At 34.9% G+C, this 23,148-nt stretch overlaps 1 protein-coding gene across 12 annotated transcripts in view; it reads left to right on the top strand.

Moving 5' to 3' along the window:
* Positions 1 to 23,148, top strand: part of Nfib (nuclear factor I B) — a 221,236-nt gene that overhangs the window by 161,614 nt on the left and 36,474 nt on the right. For all 12 annotated transcript variants that reach the window (XM_087183933.1, XM_087183936.1, XM_087183935.1 and 9 more), the window contains 2 exons: positions 17,699 to 17,833; positions 21,621 to 21,805. In XM_087183933.1, coding sequence (XP_087040059.1) covers positions 17,699 to 17,833; positions 21,621 to 21,805 — 320 coding nt within the window. The remainder of the gene's footprint in view (positions 1 to 17,698; positions 17,834 to 21,620; positions 21,806 to 23,148) is intronic.

The raw sequence follows: 23,148 nt of genomic DNA on the forward strand, positions 1-23,148 counted from the left end.
TGTTCAGTGATCTCAGTAGACAGATAATTCCAGGGCTCATCAGTCCAGGCCAAAATCAGTTCCTTATCACGATTCTTTTTTTACAACTCAGGATTTTTGTATTGAGTGACATAGGATTTAAAGTATAGTGAACAATCTTCATGGATGAATTAGACTTTGAGTCAGTTGGGCTTCCTTTAGCATGTTGTAATTTTTAACTTGTAAACAAGTCAGGGGTCAGAGAGTGGACTCGGAGACCAAGGAAGGGGAACAGACAAAAACAGCCATGTGCCATGGTGGAGAAAAAGTTTAGGAAGGGCCAGTGCACCTTATGGCTGGACACCATGGATATGAAGGGAGGGGTCGCAGGTGACCAAGTCGTTTATGGAAGGATTTGAAAATCAGCTAGGGAATTTTTCCATTGAGACCCTCTCCCAGTCTATTCTTCAGTAGAAAAAGACCATCTTTATAAAATGCAAACACCATTGCATCACTCCCCTTCTTCACATCCTTCAATAGCTTCCCACTGGTCTAGGGAGAAAGTCAGAATTCCCTTCTCTGACTGGCAGGCCTGGCCTCTGCCTGCTGCTGCAGCCTCAGCAGGTGCTGCTCTGCTCTTCTGTCCTGCTTCCACCTGCACCCACTGTTGGGTTGGATTTGGAAATGCAGTACCAAGAACCTTCCCATAAACCATGCCCCCTGGCATGCTCTTCTCCTAACTCTTCATCTGGTAAATTTTCCCCTTCAGGCCCCACTGAGGAAATCCAACCAAAATTAGTTCTTGAGGTTTTTGCCTCCTGGAACCCAGTATTGTTCCCCATTTGTACTCATAATATGTAATTATATATTTATTTATAAGACTAATTGTCCAGAACTATCTATACTGTGAGGGCATGGTCCTACAATATTTTGGGTACCAATAAAACCAGCACCTAATACAGCCAACATGCAGTGCATATAATAGGGACACAATAAATAATTTGCTGGATAAATGAAGCCCTGATAGGAAGAACTCTAGCTTCATGAGAGAAGGTGAGAAATAATACTTTTTCCAGAGTCATAGAACTGTGAATAAAAACAAAACCCTCAACCCCTTTTATGTTTTATTGCTTGTTTTACTGACATTGTCAGTTTATTTTAAACAAAGCTGTATTTTCCCTGTCAGAAAATTATTCTGGAAAAGACTCTAGTGGTAATAACAACAACATTGTGAATGTGTGAGAATGGATGCGTTGTTCAGAAGTGTAGGTGTTCTTTATTATAGGGAATGTCATTTTGTACGAATTGATTTCCCATTCAGCCTATTCAATAAAACCAATCTCAAATCATATTATAAAACATTTTTGAAAAGTAGACAGGAAACTGTCATTCTTTTTCTTTGTAAAGTCATTGCATTGTCTTGATGATTTTCTATTGTCAAGATGACTAGAATTATTAGAGAAATGTTTAAGGGCATATTATATTAAGAGTGAGGAAGAATGTTCCATTCTCAAGTGTGCCTTAAAAAAACCTCTGTCACTTTTAATTTTGAAGACCCTAAAGACTTTGTGATGTGCACAGTAAGCCATTGTGGGAAGAAGACTTCAACAACAATGAAAAACTGGGTGCAGTCCAGCACTATCTTTATAAATTCACTCACCCCAGTGCCGTCCTTTTGTTCTAAGAAAATTGCTTTTTAAAAAATTTACAAAATATAATGCCCCACTGTTGTTCTTGTCCATCTTCCAATCTTCTTTACACACACTTGTCTGTCATGAGGGAACTGTATAAAGCAGTTTTGAGCACCACTCCGATACTGTGAGGGTTTCAGTATATGTATGTGTCTTTCTCCCATGAAGCCCCGCACTAATTGATACTCAGTAACTACTGATTGATTGATCGTAATATGGTTGTCTTTATAATTGGCATATAAAATACTTGAAATCAACTATTATTTCCTTGTTGTTTACCTTTCTCTGTTAGTGTTACCTTTGCATTAAAATTTACTCTTGCCACAATGCTTAGCAAAACTGATTTTTGAAATACTGTACAAGAATCAAAAATAACAAAATTATGGACAATATATGAAATTCGACTTTACAATATTAATCACCAACCTAAATCATTGAGATTTATTACAGGTAGGAAAAAATAAAGGATGTAATACAGTCAAATTATTGTACCTATTTTAATAATAATTAGACAAAGTTGATACAAAATCTAGGTTCATGTATTGACATGTTCATGTAGTTTTTAATAATTTAGTGACAAAGTATTTTTATTTTACCATATTACAAACAATTAATTATACCCTTGTCTTTTCAAAACAAAAAAGTTAGAATTTCCTGTTTTTAAAAGAATTATAATTTTACAGAATATAGACATGAATATTTTAATTCTAAATAGTATTTAATAGTGTTCAGCATTTGGTAGGGGACAATATAATTTGCCTAAATTTCACTAATGAACAGTGATAGCAGTTAAATCAGTTGGTATCTACATTGTGTACTACTTATATTTGTAATAAGTATTCTTTTATACATAGAGAAGGGAAGGAAGAAGATAGTAGTACCGGGCTACTAACACAGGGTTTGCATAGTGTCACATTCCTTCCCTGAGTTCTGAAGTATGTCTCCCTGGCCAGTCTCCTCTGAATCCACAGTCTAACTTCTCTCTCTAATAACACCTTGTTTGGATGCTGGAGACTGAACTCAGTGACTTGTGCATGCTAGGTGAATGCTCTACAACTGAGCTACACCCACAGCCCCGAATACTTTTTAAAATATTTTTCCATCATTTAAGATTTTAACGATTAAGAACCTAAAACCAGGTTAATTTAACAAGGTGCAAGTTGAAAATTTCTTTTATCTCAACACTTAAACACACAAAAAATCCATTTTGTGTTCTTGTCTACCTTAAGTTTTTTTCTACTAGAGGCAATTCAGAGACTTGATTCCTAGCTGTTGCACTTTTCCAAAATAACATTAGAACAAACCTTCTTGACTTCTGGCATAAGAGGGAAAATGAGACAAGTCATAGTTTTTCTTCTAATTTAAGTTACTTTCATGGGACTAAGTCCAGTTGCATTCTAATACCCAGGAATTTAACAAACTAATGAATTATTTGCTTGAGCATCTGAAACAATCATTTATCAAGGTCACTGTGCTGTTGCCATCCTAATAGTCACTGATTCATCAAAGTCTGAATGTAAAACCCCTAGAACATTACTTAATGGACATTTAGTAAGAAAAATATGATATGGTAAATATATTTGTAATACACTGTTGGGGATTTCTGCATGAAAATTTTAATAGCTTCTCAATCTGATGAGTTTTAAAAACTTATACTCTTAGGTAAGGTGTAAATTCAAAAAAGACTTTCATTCAGTAAAATTTTATCAATTTCAACACATTTAGGATTTGAGATAATTTGACTCAGTTAACATTTATCAAATGCTTATTATGTGCCAGGAATTTTTGTAAGCATTAGACACACAAATATGGTTAAGTTTTCAGACCTTGATCTGCTGAATGGAGGAATAATTTTTTTACAAAAGTTAAAAAACATAAATCGGACTTAAAATGGGACTGTCTTCATGCTTTAGAGCCAACTTACCTTTTATGCATTATCAGGTAAACTTCACACAAAATCAATAAATCGACATATTACAAAAAATTGGCACTACCTATATTGGTGTAAGTACAATTTTAAGAGTAGCTTTGAGAGCTAAACTGGACTCTAATCAATTTTAGACACTATGTTCTGACTGCTGTTAAGTACTAGAAAATTAAAATACCAATTTTTAAAAATTAACAATTCAGTTGTATAAATAAATCTAAAGTCTTTCTAAAGTTTGGATATATGTGTAAATTCTAGAGATTTATTATGATAAATTTGCAAATATTCTTCTTAATAAAATAGTCTTAGGTATACTTTTTTGAGTTCTGAAAGGATGCAACATTAGATGTCAAATGAATTCAGGAAGGCCCTCACAGAATGCTGCGGGTGAGTATAAAAATGCCAGTTTAGTATCTTGTGCTCAGTCAGGAAATAAGTAACAATAATAAGAGTGTGATAGCATCCCTGATAGAGCCACAGCCGGAGAGCAACATTTCTTACTGTGAGTTTAAGGAATGTTAGTAGATAATGCTAGATAGAAGAGTGGTCAACTAAGGTTTGAATACTCTATTTTAAGAAAAATTTAAGCTTCATTTATGAATATTAATATTATTATAGTCCTGTGTGCTATGAAAATATCCAGGAATGGCTGTTGACTGAACAAATGTGTTTAAGTTTGTGACTTCAGAAACTTTTATTTCCATCAAAGAATTTGTGTAGGAGCATCAATCCTAGGTTCACACTTTGGGAAGCAGGATTCAAGCTCAAACTTCCCCCTGACAAATGACAGAATCTGATGGTCTCTCCAGAACTGAGGTAGCTGAGTGAATGAGCAGCTTCCACCAACAGTTGAGTAACTGTCCTGGAGGGCAGTGGGGCAGGCAGCTGAGTACCCTGCCTGGAAGAACTTTGCAGCTGCCTTTGGGAATGAGATCGAACACCAACAATTCCTCGCATTCTTAGAGTTGGTATCACAAGGGTTAAATAGCAATTGTTAAATACCACATTTTTGAACCGCTAAAAGAGAAAGCCAAAAAGAGAGATACAAATACTTTGAGGGGATAAGGGTGGAGAAGAGCTGATTTGAATTTTATATATAAGCATAGTTTCTTTGTTTTTTTGTTAAGCTTCTTACCAGGAAAACATCAGAAGTCAGGAGCTATGTGTGAATCTCCATGTGCCAGTATGACATTGGAAAGCACACTCCCAGGATGTCTCCAACAGGGTGTATGTTATTGTCTTCAGCTACATTGCTGAGGCTGAAAAACAATCACATGCGCATCTTCAAAACAGAAAGGAAAATAACAAATTGTTGGTCAAGGCTTTCATCAGAATCTTTCATGTTATCTGCTAATTAGCAATATCTGTCCTCCTTTCGTGTGTTCTAATAAAGAATAGCATTTTGGGTGGGGCAAACTTGTATACATGTTGGAAGGGCCAGTACTGATTAATATGAAAAAGTTATACTCATATTTATGTGCTCTGCAGTCTTAATGATTTGAAAAATAAAGCATTTTGCAGAAAAATCACAAGAGATAATTAGTCTGAAGTAATAACTTTCTAGTTAATATTGAGTCTGCAGATTGATGGAACACAGATTAAAATAAGAATGTGGGGAACCCCTTGGAGACGGTGTCATAGGGTACTGTGCAGAGTTTCTAGGCATAAGAAAAGGTTTTATTTCAAATTCTTTTATGCATTGATTTCATATTTAAGCTTAGCTAGAGTAGTTTTGAAAGCTAGTGTATACTGAGCTATTAGACTCCCAATACCAGATATAATAAGAAATTGTTTGTCAGGCATAGATCACAGATTACTAGAACTCTTAGTAAGACAGTTCAAGCTCTTCATTTACAGCAAAAGGACTGGGGACCAGAGAGGCTGTCTTGTTGAGAGGGTATGGATAATTAATAGGAGAGCATAGGATTTCTTTTTAAAAGCAAATGATTTTTTTTCCTCTTTCTGTTATCCTACAACCTCCCTAGAGAACCAGCATGCAGACTTACTCATGTAGGGAAGAGTGGACTAGGAGAATTTACCACCGCTTCAGTTTTGGCAGGGAGACAGTTTGCTTAGAGATTCTGTGAGAGCTTGTAGAATTAGAATGGAAGAATTGAAGTGAATGTATTCATTTTCAGGGTTCTAAAATAATTGTCAAAGCAAAATTGTGCAATAATATAATTTATATATATTTAAATGTACCTATTAATATTAGTGCCAGAATTAAATATTTTTGAGAACTGGAAAAACTTGGAAATATGAATTATTTTGATGAATAAATATAGTGAAGAGCCAGTTGGAAATGAATGGTTAAGCACAATTTTTAAAAGTTCTTTGCTGTGAAAAATACTGATAATTGAGAGAAATGTAGAGTGTACCATGTAACATCACCCAACTTTAATTAACAGTATTTTGCCAATCTTGTTGGATTTACTATCCCCTAGTTTTTAAAAAGTGTAAAAATAAATCATGCCATTTGCTTATAAACACTTTAGTTTCTAATAGACTAATTTTTTACAAATATTGTGGCATTATCAGTTTAACTAATATAATAACTCCTTAATGTTGCCTAATATAAGATGTAAGTTTACGTTCCCCAGAATATCTTAAAGATTGTTTTGTTTGAGTCAAGATTCAAATATGGTCTATATATTTATTTATACTCTCAGTTCTGTGTATTCTATACTAGTTACCCTCCTCATTTTTCTATATTATTTATTTGTTGAAGAAGCACATAAATTTAAAAATTATGTTCAGCAAGTACATGTAAATGAAAAAACCAAAATCCTGATGCCTTTTGGGGCTACCGTTTATTGAGTATTTACTATCAGGTGCTAAACTAACATATATTTTTACATTGAAATCCCAGTTAAAAACCCCACCATACACCTTTTTTTTTGTACCAGGGATCAAACACAGAACCTTGCACTTGCCAGGCAGGCACAGTGCCGCTGAGCTAAATCCCCAGACCACTTCACAGCTTATTAAACTGATCGTCATCCACGCTGGTAATGGGTAAAGTTTCCCCATTTGTAAAATAACAAAATTTAGATACGAAGTTTCCTCTGTGTTCCAACATTTTAGATTTGATTTGATTTGATTTATTTATTTTGGTACAGAGGATCGAACTCAGGACCTTGCGCTTGCAAGGCAGGTGCGGTGCCACTGAGATAAATCCCCGGCCCAACATTTTAGATTTTAAAGCAAATGGAACCAGAGTCTGACAGTCTTCAGTAATCCCTAATTTGAACCCCTAATCTGAAACTTCTTGAGAGCCACATGATGCCACAGTGGGAAATTCCACACCTGACCTCATGATTTTGGTTGAAGCCTAAATGCATACATACTAAAAACATTGTATAAAACTACCTTCAGGCTATATGTATCTATAGGGTATATAGGAAACATGAATGAGTTTCATGCTTAGACCTGGCTCTCCTCCCTAATATATCTTGTTATGTATATGCCAGTATTCCAAAATCTGAAACACTTCCGCTTCCAAGCCTTTCCTCTGAGTGGTGTTCAGAATAAGAAGAGACACTCAGCTTGCTCTTGAATCTTTAGGCTGTTCTTAACATGGGTGTTTTTGAAAATCCAGAAATTTTTTCATTTCTTAAATTACATTTACAAGTTCATTTTGAATACTGTTATTGAATAATACAATAATTGGGCTGTTTATATGCTTGAAGGCACCATGTGTTTTGTCTTATACCTGAGGATGAATAATTCTCACAAATACATGTTCTATCCTGCATTGTCCTGGTATACAACAAATGACTGACAGGGATTGAGTTATTATAACAGAACCTTGTTATGGGATCAGTGTCTCCTACTTCGAAAACAAATAACTCAGCCAGACGGCAACATTTATTTCTCTAAATGACTCAGGACATAGCAATAGGAGACCATTATCCTGTGACAATATTCTGTTTCATTGACATTATCTCACAAATGTAACTGGTCCATTACTAAACAGAGGTTTTGTTACTGATCAGTTTCACGTGATTTCTAAAACCATTAGGTTAATAAATCCGCCATCATAGTAATTTCATTGATAGAATGTGCTTTTTTTGTCATTTATATTTGTTGGAGGGAAAATACAGGCTTAGGTTGAACTTAAAAACCACAATTTGTGCCAGTTTTGCCAACTTTTCCATCAAGAGAAACAGATATTGTGCAGAGTAATTACATTTGCATTGAGCTGCTGAACTGACCACCTTAACTTTTTCAGGATTTTTTTCAACATTGCTAAACCACATCAAATCATAATTTTTCTCAAGCAATTAGTTGATTGGCTCATTTTAATGATTTTATTTGAAATAAATTCCAAACACTTTCTAGGACTTTCCTGTAAGTCCACTAAAATAACCTATCAGTTAAGTCAAGCCTGTTACCATTGTGGATAACAACAGCAGCACTAACAACAGAACCCTTGAGATGTCTTGTAGCATGCATGTTTCTAAATGCATGGCTTTTTCCCAAATGTTCTCCTCTAAAAACTCATCTGTAATCTTGTTAAATTAGAACTCTTCCAGTATCTTTCTGACTTTTACAGCTAAGGTTACAGTATTGATTTTATTTTATAGTCTGTGTCTCTCACATGCTTAACACTAATAAGCCTCCATAGCCAAGAGGTTTTCCCAGAGGAATGGTGGAGAGCAGCTATTTACCTATGCTGATGTTTAATAAGTGACTAAAATACACTCTAAATCCTGCATAATCGTGTGGTGTTTTTTCAGTCCTTTCAAATTATGTTTACTGACACTACTCAAGACACTATCTTGTTTCTGTTAAAATGAAATTGCTAATGGACAGAAGCATATTGAAGTGTTTTTAAAAGCAGTTTATTCAGTATTCATTCTTTTAGCACTGTTCTTCATTATTCAGTAATTTTTTAACTGTCTCTGAAAAGTGTGTGTGAGCTTCAAAGGGGTTTGAGCTTTAACTTTGTAGGGTGTATGTGTAGCCTGGAGACTTTTTTTTTTTTTTATAGAAATGTGATAAAATAGAGGCTTGTAGTAACATGCTACTAAACTCTGCTTGGGTTAATACATACTGAAAGAGAGGCTTCAACCATCACAAAATTATTCTGAAGAATACAGTAATGTACTCAAGTGTAGTTAAGATTAAATAATGCAGTAATTCAAGAATTCATTTATTTAGTACAGATACTACCATATTTTCTCTTTTTAGAAAGAACTGATTTAATTTTTAAAAAGATTGAGAACTTTAATTGAAGGAGACATCTTACATCTTTTTAATGTACCTTGCTATTTTTCCTAGTTATTTTGAGCGTGATGCAGGGTGTGTGTGTGTGTGTGTGTGTGTGTGTGTGTGTGTGTGTGTGTCTGTCTGTGTGTGTGTAGATACTCTCTTTACATGAAGGCTAATTATTTCAATCATCTGGTGGCATTGCCAAACTCCTGTAGTGGGATTAAGTCCATATGTCTTGTCATAACATTCAGAGCTTTTTGTTAACTTGGAGAGTGCAGGGAGGACTTAGTCACATTTGCCACACAATTGTGAAATTTTACATCCAGAAAAGTCCTTAGAAATAGATACTTAGATAGTATCTTTTCTGTATTGTATTTTCAAGAGACATTGTTTAGTCTTTAGCTAGCTAACTAAGTTGCACTTGTCACATTTAAGCCTTTCACTTTACACCTTTGCAACACAAGATATTCCCTTCATACAGTGTAATGTTGGGGATGTAACCAGACCCAGTACTGTCAACTCAGATTGAGAATTATTTCTAATATTCTGTGGAGTTACAGGCAGCGTTTTCTCCAAGATATGTATTAGAATTTTTATGATAATGATTATTTGTGGGGAATTTGGAAAAACAGACTGTTAAATGTAAATAAGAAAAAAATTACTTATAATCCCATCACATAGAGATAACTTCTGTTAATATTTGGCTATATTATGTTAGTCTGTTTTTTGTGTGTATTTTTTCTCTACATTTTCTACATACTCTGATTCTTAAGTTTTGGCACTGAATTGGGCTTATATGACATATGCTATTTTGTCAATTATTTTTCTCTGTCTTTCATTTATAATATAATGACATTTTACTTTGTCTTTTAATTAATATTTTGTAGTAACTGCATTATATGCCACCCTTTGGCTATACCATAAAGTTTTAAATATGTGCTTTTCTCATAGATTCGTAGATAGTTTCTGAGCTTTTACATGACAGTAAGTCCCCAACTTAACAATTAGTTCTGTTCTGGGAGAATGTTCATAAGTTGGATTCGTTTGTAATCCAACAGTCTTACACAGTACACCTGTGAATCTTACACACCACACCTGTGGATCTTACACACTACACCTGTGAAAGTTTGCAACTTGAATGGTCATAAGTCAGAGACTTACTGTATAAATAAAGATACAGTAAACATCATTGCACACAGGTCTTTGTGTCTACACCGATGAACTCAGTCCTGTTGAGTTCTTTTCTCTGTACCCAATCCCTAGCATATTGCTTGCCACCAAGTCACCAAGTAGAAGCTCAATGAAATTTTTTAAAAGGTAGAAATATGTTCCTACTGTGAATTACTGAGTTAAATGTTATGTGTATTTCTAAGGTTTTTGGTAAATATCGGTATAAAATCTAGAAAGGTCTTACTGATTTACATTCCTGGTAGCCTTGCATGAATGGCTTCATCGTCATGTGAACGGTAAGTTAAACATAGCACGTGGCTCTAGAAGCAGTTTTGAAGCATGGCCTGAAGTGTATTTATAGATCAGTGTATATGGCCTGTGACTTATCCGTGCACCTCTTTTTGCCATTTATATTTCATTTAAGCTAGTGGGGATCACACACATCTCTTCTCCCTGTGCACCTGGCTGGCTCTGTTTTATCCTGAAGGAAATGGAGAAATTGAAATAGGACCTGAGGGAATGTGCAGAGCATTCAAGTAAGGGCCCAGCCCACTTGATCTCTCTCACTTCATCCTCCTCCAGGGCACACGCCCCAGCCTCAGTCTTTTATCTGTAGGTAAAACTTGTTAAAGTAAGGATGGGCTCTCAGTCTCCACAAACTAATAGACATAAATACATCAAAGATTTGGGCTGGGTTCTGAAGTAACAGGCACGCAAGACACTGCCTCGATCTAGCCTTGATAATTGTGATATTTTACATAGCATTTATGCCACTGTGAACAAACTGTAGCCAGTCCTCGGCCTTAACATTTCTACCTCAAGGCAACAGGAGAGGAAGAGAGGCTTGGAATCAACAGATGTCTTCTCTGCTTTCTCCTTGTTCTCTGGGCACAGAGCCTAAGCTGTTTTCTTGTCTCTAGATTCACTCTTGATTTGTGGCCTGAAGTAAAAATACCAGATTTCAGCTCCAGAACATATCCCACACACTTGATGTGGTAGCTTCTCATTTATTAGTTCATTTATTTTAAGTGACGTTATTATTTTATGCAGATAGTTCATCTCTTTTAGATTGTCTTCCAGTTTCCACTCAACATTTTAATGGAAAGCAGAAGTGCTCCAGTTTAGTTAAAGCCCATTTTTCATTTTTAGTGCTGCATGTTGCTTGACAGTTTCCATGGAGTAATGGATGTGTTGACCATCTTTGCCTCTATCCAACAATGACTTTAGTCTCTGAACAGATTTTCAATGTCTAGAGTTTGTGTAAACCTATAAAATGCTAAAGAAACCTGTAAAAGTTCAAAATATAAAGAAAACTGGAAAAGTAGGAGGGGCTAATAACTTAGTAAGACGTGATATAATCGTCAGTCTCCACGTCCAGCATTCCTTCTCTGATCTGCATTATTCTTTGTCATACCAGATGGCTAGAGATAACAGAAGTTTCCCAAATCTTTTCATTGCACCTTGATTTTTCTCCTGGAACAAAGTGGGGAGTGGTAGAGAGGGACTCCTGTGAAATGTTCAGCAGTTTGCTAATGTAAAAAATAAAGATGATATTTTTAAACAATGATTATAGTTTTTAAGCCCTTAACAGTATAGCAATAAAACATATCCTAACATTAAATAATTATAATTAAGAGCGGCCAGCAAATGTTGACTTATAGCTATGGATTTCATTTAACCTTGTTTACAAGTATGACATGTAAACAGGGAAAACAACTTAGGGAAATATAAAAGAATTGGACTTTAAAACATTTTAAGGAAATTTACTTTTTAGACAGATAGAAATAGGTTTTTCTAAATTATAGGACTTGCACTGTCATTAATACATTTCAATTTTGTGTTATGGCATGCTAAAAATAATAGCTTCCAGGAATTCAAGAATTCCCGTGTACTCTTACATAATTAGTTTGAAGCAGCTATGGAGAAGAATAGGAATTTTTAAAAAAGCAAATGATATGTTTTCGGTGTGGCCTATAGAAATCTGATTTGTAACCTTAATCTACTCAAGCATATTGGAAAAGCTAACATATTGCTCTGGTATATGTGAAAAGGGAGCAGGTGTCTCCGACAGGCAGGTGTTAGGTGGCTGTTTGAGCTTGCCCTAGATCCTAGCTGACTTCAGTGAAGTTCTGCTAACAGGTGGCTAACTGATGAGAGTGCCATGTGACATTTATCCCGGGAGCGACTGGGATGACAGGCTGCTGCAGACTGAGGAAACGGTCTTTGCTTTGATGAAGAAATTGCCAAAACTCATGTCTCATTAGTGTTTCGTAAGGTTCTTTGGAAGTGAACAACAGTTTAATTAAGGGCTGACGTAAACACGTTTCTGCACACTTTCCCTGCAGCATTTTATCACATTAGAATTGATCAGAATTGTTGCCTTGGGCTGACTTGAACAGATATACATCTGGAGTGCCATTTGTGCAAGCTGCCGATGAGTCGGGTGCATACGCTGTTTCGCTGCAGCCCTTGTCTTTGTAGATGAAATTACCTTGTTGGGAGATGAGTTGCTCTAACTCTTTATTTGCTTAAGCCTTTATCCCTCTGAAGTGATGCTGTGTAATGAATGACACATAAGGGCTTAGGATAGATGGATATATAGATGTATATATACATGGTGCTAAAATTATAGTATAGCTAGTAAAAATTATATGATAACATAGTTTTGCAAAATACTTATTTAAAAATCATCTTAAATCTGGATGAACTGACTTTTACTAGTTGCTTACTTGAACTTTCTCTTGCTTGGTGATCTGTTATTATGTATTTCACTACACAATAAGTTTTTAAAGCCATAACTAATTCTTCAACTATAGATCTAAACACAGGTGTAGACACTGAAGAATTGCACAATCAATGTGAATCTGTCCTTTTAAAAAATAGCCTGTCCAATTTTCTGCCATTAAGAATCCTTTCTATAATCTAATACCATATTTATTGCAATTGCAGTTATTTAATGAGTTTTTGTCTTGACTGCCTACATTCTCTGCTGAACTGTAAGCCTTACCAGGACAGGAACCGATTGGTCTTATTAAGCATCTTAAACCTTATGCGTAGCTGTAGTTCCTTACACTTACTGGACACTCACTCAGTGACTAATTTTGATTTCTCTCTTTGCTTTACATTCAGTTCTCACCTGAGATTCCTATTTATGGAACATTCATTTTAAGATGTAATGGCTTTTGTTTATTTTGCTCACCCTTTACTATTAGCTATCATTTCACCATACAGCCCCTTTCATATGTAGGTGATCGTACAATAAGCCACATCGACATAGTAACTGCTTTACCTCTTCAAGTTTCTTTCAATCCTAGATTTTTAAAAATTCTACCAAATAGCATAATCTCCCAGACTCCACATTTTTTGAAGTATTTGATAAAACTGCCTTCTGTAGGAGGCAAGCTATGAGTCAGCTTTTTGAAAAAGTATACACGATGGAACAAATGAAAAGTGATCGTAATGAAAAAGCCACCAAATGATATGAGATACAAACACCAGATCATGAACGAGGTTCAAAATTTCCCAGATTACCTAAGGAAAATAAGTTTGTTCAGTGGATAAAATATTGTTCTGTTCCTAGAAAAGAAGTAAAAAGACATGATTTTCTAAGCTAAAGGAATGACGGAAAGTTAGAAGCACATTCCTTCTGCCCCTCAGGGAGACCATAAGCAAACTAGGTTAGCTAAAATTAAAATAAAATGGATTGACAAGGAAGATATATAAAAGCTTAGTATGAGAAAGAGACTGAAGCATGTGATTCCAACTACCATTTTTATCACTGGCAATCATGCAGAAGGCCTGGAGAAGGAGACTAGGAAGGAAATTATTCAACCAGGTACAAGTAAAAAGTCTGGGTGAAAGATACGAGAAAAGAAAAAAATCAAAGTTTTGGAAAGTTTTTTTATTTTGAAGTCACTTCATTTATAAATTGTTCCTTTCTAAATGAAATTTAACTTTCTTTGCTAATTTCCAGCTTTCATTGGCCTTTAATTTTTTTCAGCCACTAGCAATTCCTGCCTTATTTCTACCAACAGAGATTTCAGCTAATTCTTTTGCCATCTTATTTCTCTCCACTTCCTTATCTTATGTATTATTCAAGTTATGCATTATAATGCATGCATTATTATTCAACTTACTGTATATTTATGTTATTCAGCTCTGTTATGATTCAGCTTCTTTTCAATTTAATCTTTTTATGTATTATTCTTCCTGCTTGAGAGACAGTAGATTTGAAAAGCATGACATTTGTTTTTCTTTGCAGAAAGGTCATTTAAAACTATCTCTCCTATATATTCATTTCTCAGCCTTTTTCTCTGTAGCATATGAGTGCATCAAAAATAGAAATGAAATAATTTTTAGGTTGATAGTCTATTAGGCTGCAGACCTTCAAAGTAAAATTAAAATCAAAACAATACTAGTTTGGTTCTTGGTTAAAATAGAATGGCTAGAAACTTTACTCTTACTTCCCCCATAGACTTGACCTTTTATTCCCCCCTTCAGTGGAGAGACTTTTTTTTCTTGAGAAGAGATTCACTTTGTGTCTCCCTAAGTACTTAGCATAGTGCTGTTTATATGCTGTGTAGTAGTTATTTCTTTACTGACTAATGGTTCTAGAATTCACTTAATGGGAAAACAAAGTCAAGTCAGTGCAGCTTACATTCTAAGGCTACCATTGTTTACCTGTTTCTAAAGCAGATCCTTTTAGTGGACCTTCCTATCTTATTTTTACTGTTCTAAATTACTTTTGTTGCTTAAGAAGAGATGGTTTGAGGTCCCTTTTTCTTCTTGAACAGTGAATAAAAGTTACTGTGTTTCTGCTTGTTGGCCTCTATACTACTGAGTTCTGGACATGAACATACCATATTAGGCACATGCCTAAAAGAGGACCAAACAAAAAATAAGTGTACCTATAATAATTAATTATTCAAGGAAGGCAAAGACTGTATATCATTTTGGCTAAGGAAATTTAAAAATTATATAACTATATACTTTTGAACATCTGTATAACATCTTTGATTTATGCATCCTTTACAAAAAGTGTTTCATGTGAATTTTGCTGGGTTTAATCAACATTCTGATCCAGTTACAGTAATTGCAATTGCCTTGATTTTCTTTAGAAATGACATAACTAGAATGACACTATTCTGCTTTTCAACGTGCATTTGTTTTAAAATTACATACATTATGCTTTATTATTTATACTAAAGAGTTGTTTAGAAACTGATTTATGCAGATTCATTTTATTTGAAATTTGTATTTAAGCACAGGTAAACCTAAGAGTCTCAAGAGAAAGTTGCTCTTTCCAAGCACAACTTAATTTTAAGGCAAAAATTGGAATGGAGGATTGCATTTATCTATTCTATGAGGATGGAACTGAAGGTCCCTTCCACCTATAACAACCTATATATGTGTGGTTTAACTTCCAGTTGGCAAAAACACCCTATATTTGTATGTAACTTAGCTGAAATAAGCTTCTTTCATTTATTTTTAAACCTTGGTTTTAAGGGTTTTTTCTCAGCCGTAGCTGCATTGTAGTTTCATGAGCAACTTCTTCATACTATTTTTTTATTTTGAAAGAGGTGGAAGAAAAGGGATATCTGACTCATGAAAGTCCCAGGATGTTAGTGACAGCCAGTTAGTCACAAATTGTAGCTTACGGCTACAAGTACACCTGTCATTTCTTATTGACTGTGATACCTGCTGTCTTCAGTAGCATATGCATTCTGCAAATGCCAGAATGATGAGTACACTTTTAATTTTATTGCATAACTTTAGCAGAACTTAGGAAATTTTCAGCTGGTAAAAACATAATAACTAATTTCTCACATTAATAGCACTATGAGATATTTTTCTCACTTTAAATAACATTTCTAATTAAAATGAAAATTATATATATTTAAATACACAATAAAGACTTGGTGTTTCATGTATTTTAATATAATAAAGATGTTTTAAAGTTGCACAATGAAATACTTAGAGGTAGAGTGACATGATATCTGGGATTTTCTTCAAAGTAATCCATGGGGTGAGAATGTAAAACAAATAAGATTGGCTCTGAACTGATAATTGCTGAAGTTAGATAATGGCTACACAAGAATCCACTATTACTCTGTCCATTTGCATAAATATTTAAATTTTTGATAATAAAATGCAAGTTTTATAGTTCTTATCATTGCTAGAACATTTTACTATAAGTTTATAAACTTCCATAAAAATCAGCATTACTCACAATGCTAAATCCAAGGTCATCGCTCTTACTGACCAGAATCTCTTGCTGGATTCTCTGTTCCAAGTCACTGTGTGGTACAATTTCTTAGTAATCCAACGTGATGACTTTCCACATCAATTATTTATTTAATTTATTTTATTTTGTTTAATTGTCCAGTGCATTTGCTCTATCTTCACTCTTATTTAATCTGTTATAATCTATTTTTTGAGAGTATTAAATATTTAGAGAATGAATGAAATCCCAAATACTGTTCCTTTCATGGCATATTTTGCACTCTTCTGTAAGTACTTTTTACTTCTCACTGCCTCCGTAGCTTCTAAGGTTTATAGAAGGAGAAAGTGAATTCATTTCATGATTTTCTCCCCAGAAGCTACTGCAGTATCTGGTACAAGGTAGACCTTCAATAAATATTTATGGAATGAGTATATTAATAATATATCTTCTTGAGTGGGTCTCATGCTTTCTAGATCCACTGTGGCTAATCCCTCCTCAATGTAGTTTCCAGACAGATGCTCTAACCTGTAATTGTTATCACATTTCACCCATCTGTTATGCTTCCCCCTCAGGGTAGGCATTCGGGCATTCAGACAGAAAGTCCCTGGTCCTGTAGTGTGTGGGTCTTGCCAGGTGCTTGCTCCCTTTCTTTATCTCTAGACCTCGCCACTCCACAAACTAGTTGATCTAGTTGCATATTTTATACCCCCCTTTTCTGAATGCTTCTTACTGTCAGTGTTATCCCCTTGCATGTTTCCAAAATGGGGCTATGTGGGCACCTTCCTTATCCTGGGGAGGTTGTGACCAGCGCCGCCTGGGGATGGAGCCCCAACACTCCAGCTTCCCTGCTTTCCACACACTTTCTCCTCAGCTGCTGGCAACTGTTTTCTTGTTTTGATTTTCTTCTTCAATGACAATGAGCATCCCAAGGGCAGCAATTACTTTTTATTTTTCTTAACTTCACTTTATCTGGCAAATAAAGGAACCCAGTAAATATTTGTAGAGTGAACAAATTAAGGGATTTCTTTTTTTGCTAAGCAAGTAAATGAGCTTTCCATAAAGGAAGTTAAATTCCTCATACATTTACCAGCATATGCAAAGGGACTACCAGGTTATCCTCTATTTGTTTTTACAATGTAGTCAGCAGGTCAAAAGACAGCTCCAGAATCATCTAAATCAAATATGAAATGATGAGATAAAGAAAACCTTCATGTGAACCAAGGCGCTAAAGGACACATGACACCTGGATTTTCAGAACTTGAAAATTCCTTAAGTAATAGGAATAATTCCGATGATAGTTTTAATGAATATTTTGGTTAGTTTCAGTGGAGAATGTTTCTGGCAGATATTTGAAACTTCTAACACAGCTGGATCTTTGACCCTCAGTATAGATTTTGGAAAAGAGCCAAAACAGAAAACATTAACGTGTTGGAAAATGAGATCTGTTACTACGTTGACATGATCCTCAGAGCTTAAGAAGGTCTTGCCACTTGACATTGTCCTCCTTCTTTGCAGATATGTCTTCTCCAACTGCTATGAAGAAGCCTGAAAAGCCATTGTTCAGCTCCACGTCTCCACAGGATTCTTCCCCGAGACTCAGCACTTTCCCCCAGCACCACCATCCTGGAATCCCCGGAGTCGCGCACAGTGGTGAGGAGTTTGATGCCCAGGGAGCCTCCCCTGTGGGCAGGACTCAAGCCTGCAGGGAAGGAGCCAAAATTCATAATCATAGCAGCGGTGACCTTTCCTGTCACCACAGAGGGGAGGCTCACAACCTGATAAAATATGGTTTATCAATTTTTGAGAAAGTATTTTCAAAGTTGTGTGATTTAATAATATTTGTACATGTATTTTTAAATCCCCTTTATTGGAAAGATTATAATCAAAAACTTTGTTGAATAATCTTATTGAAAAGATTATATTCAAGGAAAAAAAATACATAATTATCATAACTAATTTCAGGATTGGTCCTAATTCTTTATTCTAAGAGAAAGATGAATTTTCAAGTGTATTGCTTAGTTCAGAGTTTTTCCAAAGGCATTAGCATGCATAGACACTATATCTGTTGATGATATTTTCTGTACATAAATCACTACTTACTTATTTGGGACTGAAATTAATCAGAAATAAAAGAAGTGGTTTTCTATGGCAACTGTTTTATGTGCACAAATCTTTTGGGGAAGTACACTTGGCTTATATCTAATATCTTAATTTAAATGAGAATATTTCACATTTTAGCCAACTATTAACCATAAGTCTTTCATAAGTTAAAAAATTAAATTCAATTAGTAATCAGTACTGTCTACTTTCTACTTATTATTTGAAGTCCTAGAGAGGAATAGACTGAAAGTTTTATATATAAATTTATATATATATTAAATTATAATGATACTCTTTAAAAATTTATGATTAGGCCTAGGATTTAGCTCAGTGAGGCCACCACCTGCATTGCGAGCACAAGGTCCTGAGTTTGATTCCCAGTACAAAAAAATTATGATTAAGCTATTCATTTTCTGTCAAATTAATTGAATCCAGTTTCTAAATTTGTACTAATAGGATGCAGTACCTGATAAAATAAAATCCTTAGGTTCAGTTTGTGCGTGTTGATAGACTTACTATATTTGAAAAAAAGTGCATGACCTTTATCATTAAAATTAAGGAAATTATGAAATTTAGAGAGAAATATGCAAAATAATTGGAACAAGAAATTTTACATTTATTGTTTGTGCTACTGAGATAGGCAAAAAAATCAGTAACTGTTTCATAGATTTATTAACATTATGTATTTGGCCAAAATTGACTTAGAAGTCATATTGTCTATGTCTGATAAGAGATCTAGAATAAATATTCCTCCTTGATCTTTCATCAAACATTTGTTAAGTATCTAATACATGAGGTCCTGTGGGAATTATTACCTTAGTTAAGAAAGATAGTTTCTGCCCTTCAAGAGGTCTTGAGATCCACATAACTGGCTCACATTCTGATTGGAAGCTAGGTACTTGGAGGAGGATTGTATGCCTGGAACAAATGTGTTCTGAGCTAAGTTTGAAGGGTGAGTTCAACAAAAAGAGCAACAAACTAGGAGGAAGAGAATTTCAGGCAACAACTTGTATCAGTGCTTGAGAGGTCACTGCAGCAAGAACTGGTGTCTGTCCCAGGATCCACAGATTTCAGTAATATGGACAGAGAAGCAGTCCATGCCCGGATTCTCAGGCACGTGAGAACCACACGTACTTGTGAAGTTGTTGGGAATTTATCCTGAAAATAGTAGGAAACCATTAAAGATTTTGAGCAGTGAAGTTACACAGTTCTAGTGATAATTTGAAAAAGTCATTCATGTAGAATAGAGCTGTAAGAAATGTATTGGAAGGAGCAAGACTGGAGGGAAGAAGACAATTAGGAGGCCTTTGCAATAACATAGGCAAGAAATGTTATACATATGTATGTACTCTTTCAAAATAAGAAAAACATCTTTGATCTTGTATGTGTTTTTTTTTGCCTTTTTAACGAACTAAAATAATTTTATTGCTAAGGTAGCCATTTTTACTTGCCATTTGGAATATGTAATTTTACCATTCACATCAGACTGGCTACAACCCATGTAAGCACAGTGTCAGTTTTCCCAGAGATATGAGCTGTGGATTTGTACCAGTTCAAATGAAAAGAGATTTCTTTCAGAGCTACTAAGGACAAATTGGTCCCCAAGCCCCGAAAACCCAACATTAAAAAAAATATATATATATATATGTATTTTTTTCCCAAGGATTTGTGCCCAGATGTGAGCATAGACCACAGTTAAATTGAGCTGAGATTAAGCACACTTAGACACTAAATAAAAAGATGCCAAATTTTACTGAATTGTTTGCATTTCCTTAGATTATGCTTTCAAGTGGACATATTTAAATAAAGTAATGCTTCCTGATGAGAAATTTTGTTTTAAGAAGTTTACAGTTGTTCTCTGAAGTGCATTTGATAGAGGATGTGCACACTTCGGTCTGTGGAGACACTGCATGGGATAGTGATTTGAACTGCACATTCTGGTACCTCATTCCCGCTGGTCCTTATCCAGTATGGCTGTGATTAGGCCCAAGAATCTGTATTATAAGACAGTCCAGAGAATTCTAAGAAACATCATCCTGGACAGCTAGGAAATGCAGTTGAAACTGCAAAATTATAATTATGGTTCCTCTGTTGTACATATATGTGATTATCTGTTTATCCTAAAAATTTTCCTTATTCAAGATAATCAGCATCTCTTTAAAAACTTCTGGGTTTCTTTTCCACATAATTGTAAAGTTGGAGATAGTCATCCCAGATGATTTTCATTTATAGGTCATGGGAAAAATTATTTTTTTCATATTGTTTGATAAATTGTTTCTTAAAACATTAAACATCATTGTAATTTTCTTTAATTTGGATTGAAATATTAAAAAGAAACTGACATTTAATTTTTACTCTTACATATATTAGTTGGTTCTCTTAATTTGTACTTAATTATTTCCCTCAACCTTCTAGAGATAATAATCATATAAGTATACTAGTTCTCCATCTTTCAAACTTAAAAATAGTTTGTAAAACTAAATCAGCAATTCTGATCATACTAATGTTGAAAAACTGCATTAAAATTAAACATTATCCACATTGCATGTGTTTTATATAGTTATTCCCTCTAGAAATTATTATAAAAGTATGAATTGTGAATAACAATCTACTCATAAGAAAGTTGAAGTTCATATTTCTGTGGATTTTATTCATAGTCTTATCTTAGTATCTGTGAAGCTACACATAGTTAAAGATAGAGTAGAAAGAACAATAGTTGTAGGATAAATAATTTTGAAAGGAACATCTTGGATAAAGAGTTCCCAGGTCCCGTGTTTCAGTGTTCAGCAATATTTTTACAGTGATCAGGGAATTATTCATAATGTGAAAGTTTTGTGTATTAATTGTTTGCTTCTCTTATGAACAGCTGCTGGTTAGCATGTATAGGGAAATGATTTATTTGAAATTAGATTACACTTCTATTTTGAATTTTAGTAGAAAATGTGTGAGTCTCTTGCCCTCCACTTCATGTTGTGACTTGTTCTGGACTTCAGAAGACAGAGACCTTGTGATCAAAGAATGAGTTTGGGTGGGAAATAAGTTTACCCAGAGAAATGTTTTAGACAGTATTGGCATGACCTATAGGAGTTGTACTTCCCTTTTCAGTCATGGATCTAGAAAGGAGAGCATCCCTCCTGAGCATGGCATTCTGTCTGACTTTAGCAGGATGGCACTGAGAATAACAGTGAGCAGATAATTTATTTGGAGAGGTTGGTTAAATCATGGGAAAAAACAAAATAGCTGCTAATTGTATAGTTTAACAGCACTCTTTAGGGTTGGAATGAAGCAGTAAGAAAATCAGCTGATGGGTTGATCTTTCCTTTTCTGGGTTCCACAGTCATCTCAACTCGAACTCCACCTCCACCCTCACCGCTGCCATTTCCAACACAAGCGATCCTTCCTCCAGCCCCATCGAGCTACTTTTCTCACCCAACAATCAGATATCCTCCCCACCTGAATCCTCAGGATACTCTGAAGAACTATGTACCTTCTTATGACCCATCCAGTCCGCAAACCAGCCAGGTAAAAAACAGAAAACAAGATTGGTGTTTAAGGGAGATGGGACAGGTGTAACCCTAAGACATGAAGGTCAGCCAGCCAGTCTGTCTGGCAGGACATCAAGCCTTGCAGTCCATTCCCAGGAAGTTTCTTGGTGATTCAGTAAGTTTTTATTTAAAGGTGGATGAATGACAGGTAGGAGGAAGTGTGTTGTCCCAAAGGAGTACATTTGTGAAGATGTTTTTGGTTTAATGTTTTTGAACTTTCACTGACTGAAGGGAAAGTTTATGCAGAAAGTTCATTGCCAAAAAGTTTTGAGCTGGAATTCACACCTCTGGAATACCTGGTTTGACACAAGGGCAAAATGCTTATTTTGGGCAGAAGCAAGGTATGTGATAAAATAAACACACACAAAAGAACTTATGGTTGTATTTACAGGCCAGTTATTAGGTATTAAAATAAGCTCTGGTAATGTAAACATTTTCAGTGTATGATAACTGCTTGAATATTCTTTGCAGAGACAGGACTTATATTTAATAATGAGTGACATTACTAAAAGCGTCTTCTTTTTAAAAAAACATTGTGGAGTGGTTTTATGGATTGATTTTATAAGCTTAGTGATTCCTGTGTATTTCTCATTCCCTAGACATGTGGTTTATTCCATGGAGAGGTTGCTTAGGGATTTGGTATGAAAGGCTTTTCCACCATCAAGTAGACAGTCTTATGCCAATGCTGGGTCTACCAATAATTGTAACATCCAAACTCTACAGTGGAATTTTAATCTTGTGGCTTTGCTGCTTTACCTACAGGACTCATGTCCACTTCTTATTATACTTTTAATGCTGGAGGGGGGGTCACAATATTGATCATTACCTCTGTTGAGTTACTAAAATTAGAGTAAATATTATATAGGCAACATACCTAATTAACCAAGAAAGGTCAGAAAAAAACTTTGGTCTTAATTTGTTAAGTAAAGCAAAATAATCCTTTCTAAATATTTATTTTGAATAAGAGAAAATGGTTCTTTTTGAATATTTTATTTTGAATAACAGTTGTATCTAGCACCCTTTAAGTTATATTTTACCTTTATCTTTGGCTCCACCAAGTAATATACTAGACATGGAATTTTAAAGTTAAACTTACTGTTTTTACTTAAGAGGATATACACATAGTGTAACGACTGTACAACTAATGACAACTAAGTGAGGAAATAGGTTCTTGGTAGACCAGTTTAGAAATGAAACTTGCTGTCAGAGCATGGATTCACAACTCTCTGTTCCAGAGAGCATTTTGCTAGACTCAGCTGGGAACAGTGCACACAAGGTCTGATTTCAATTTGTGTAGAATTTCCATGAATAACAAAGTCT

Source organism: Heterocephalus glaber, unplaced genomic scaffold, assembly GCF_053883595.1.
Source record: "Heterocephalus glaber isolate CG9 unplaced genomic scaffold, H.glaber_assembly_v1.0 deba00001481, whole genome shotgun sequence".
Lineage (NCBI taxonomy): Eukaryota > Metazoa > Chordata > Mammalia > Rodentia > Bathyergidae > Heterocephalus > Heterocephalus glaber.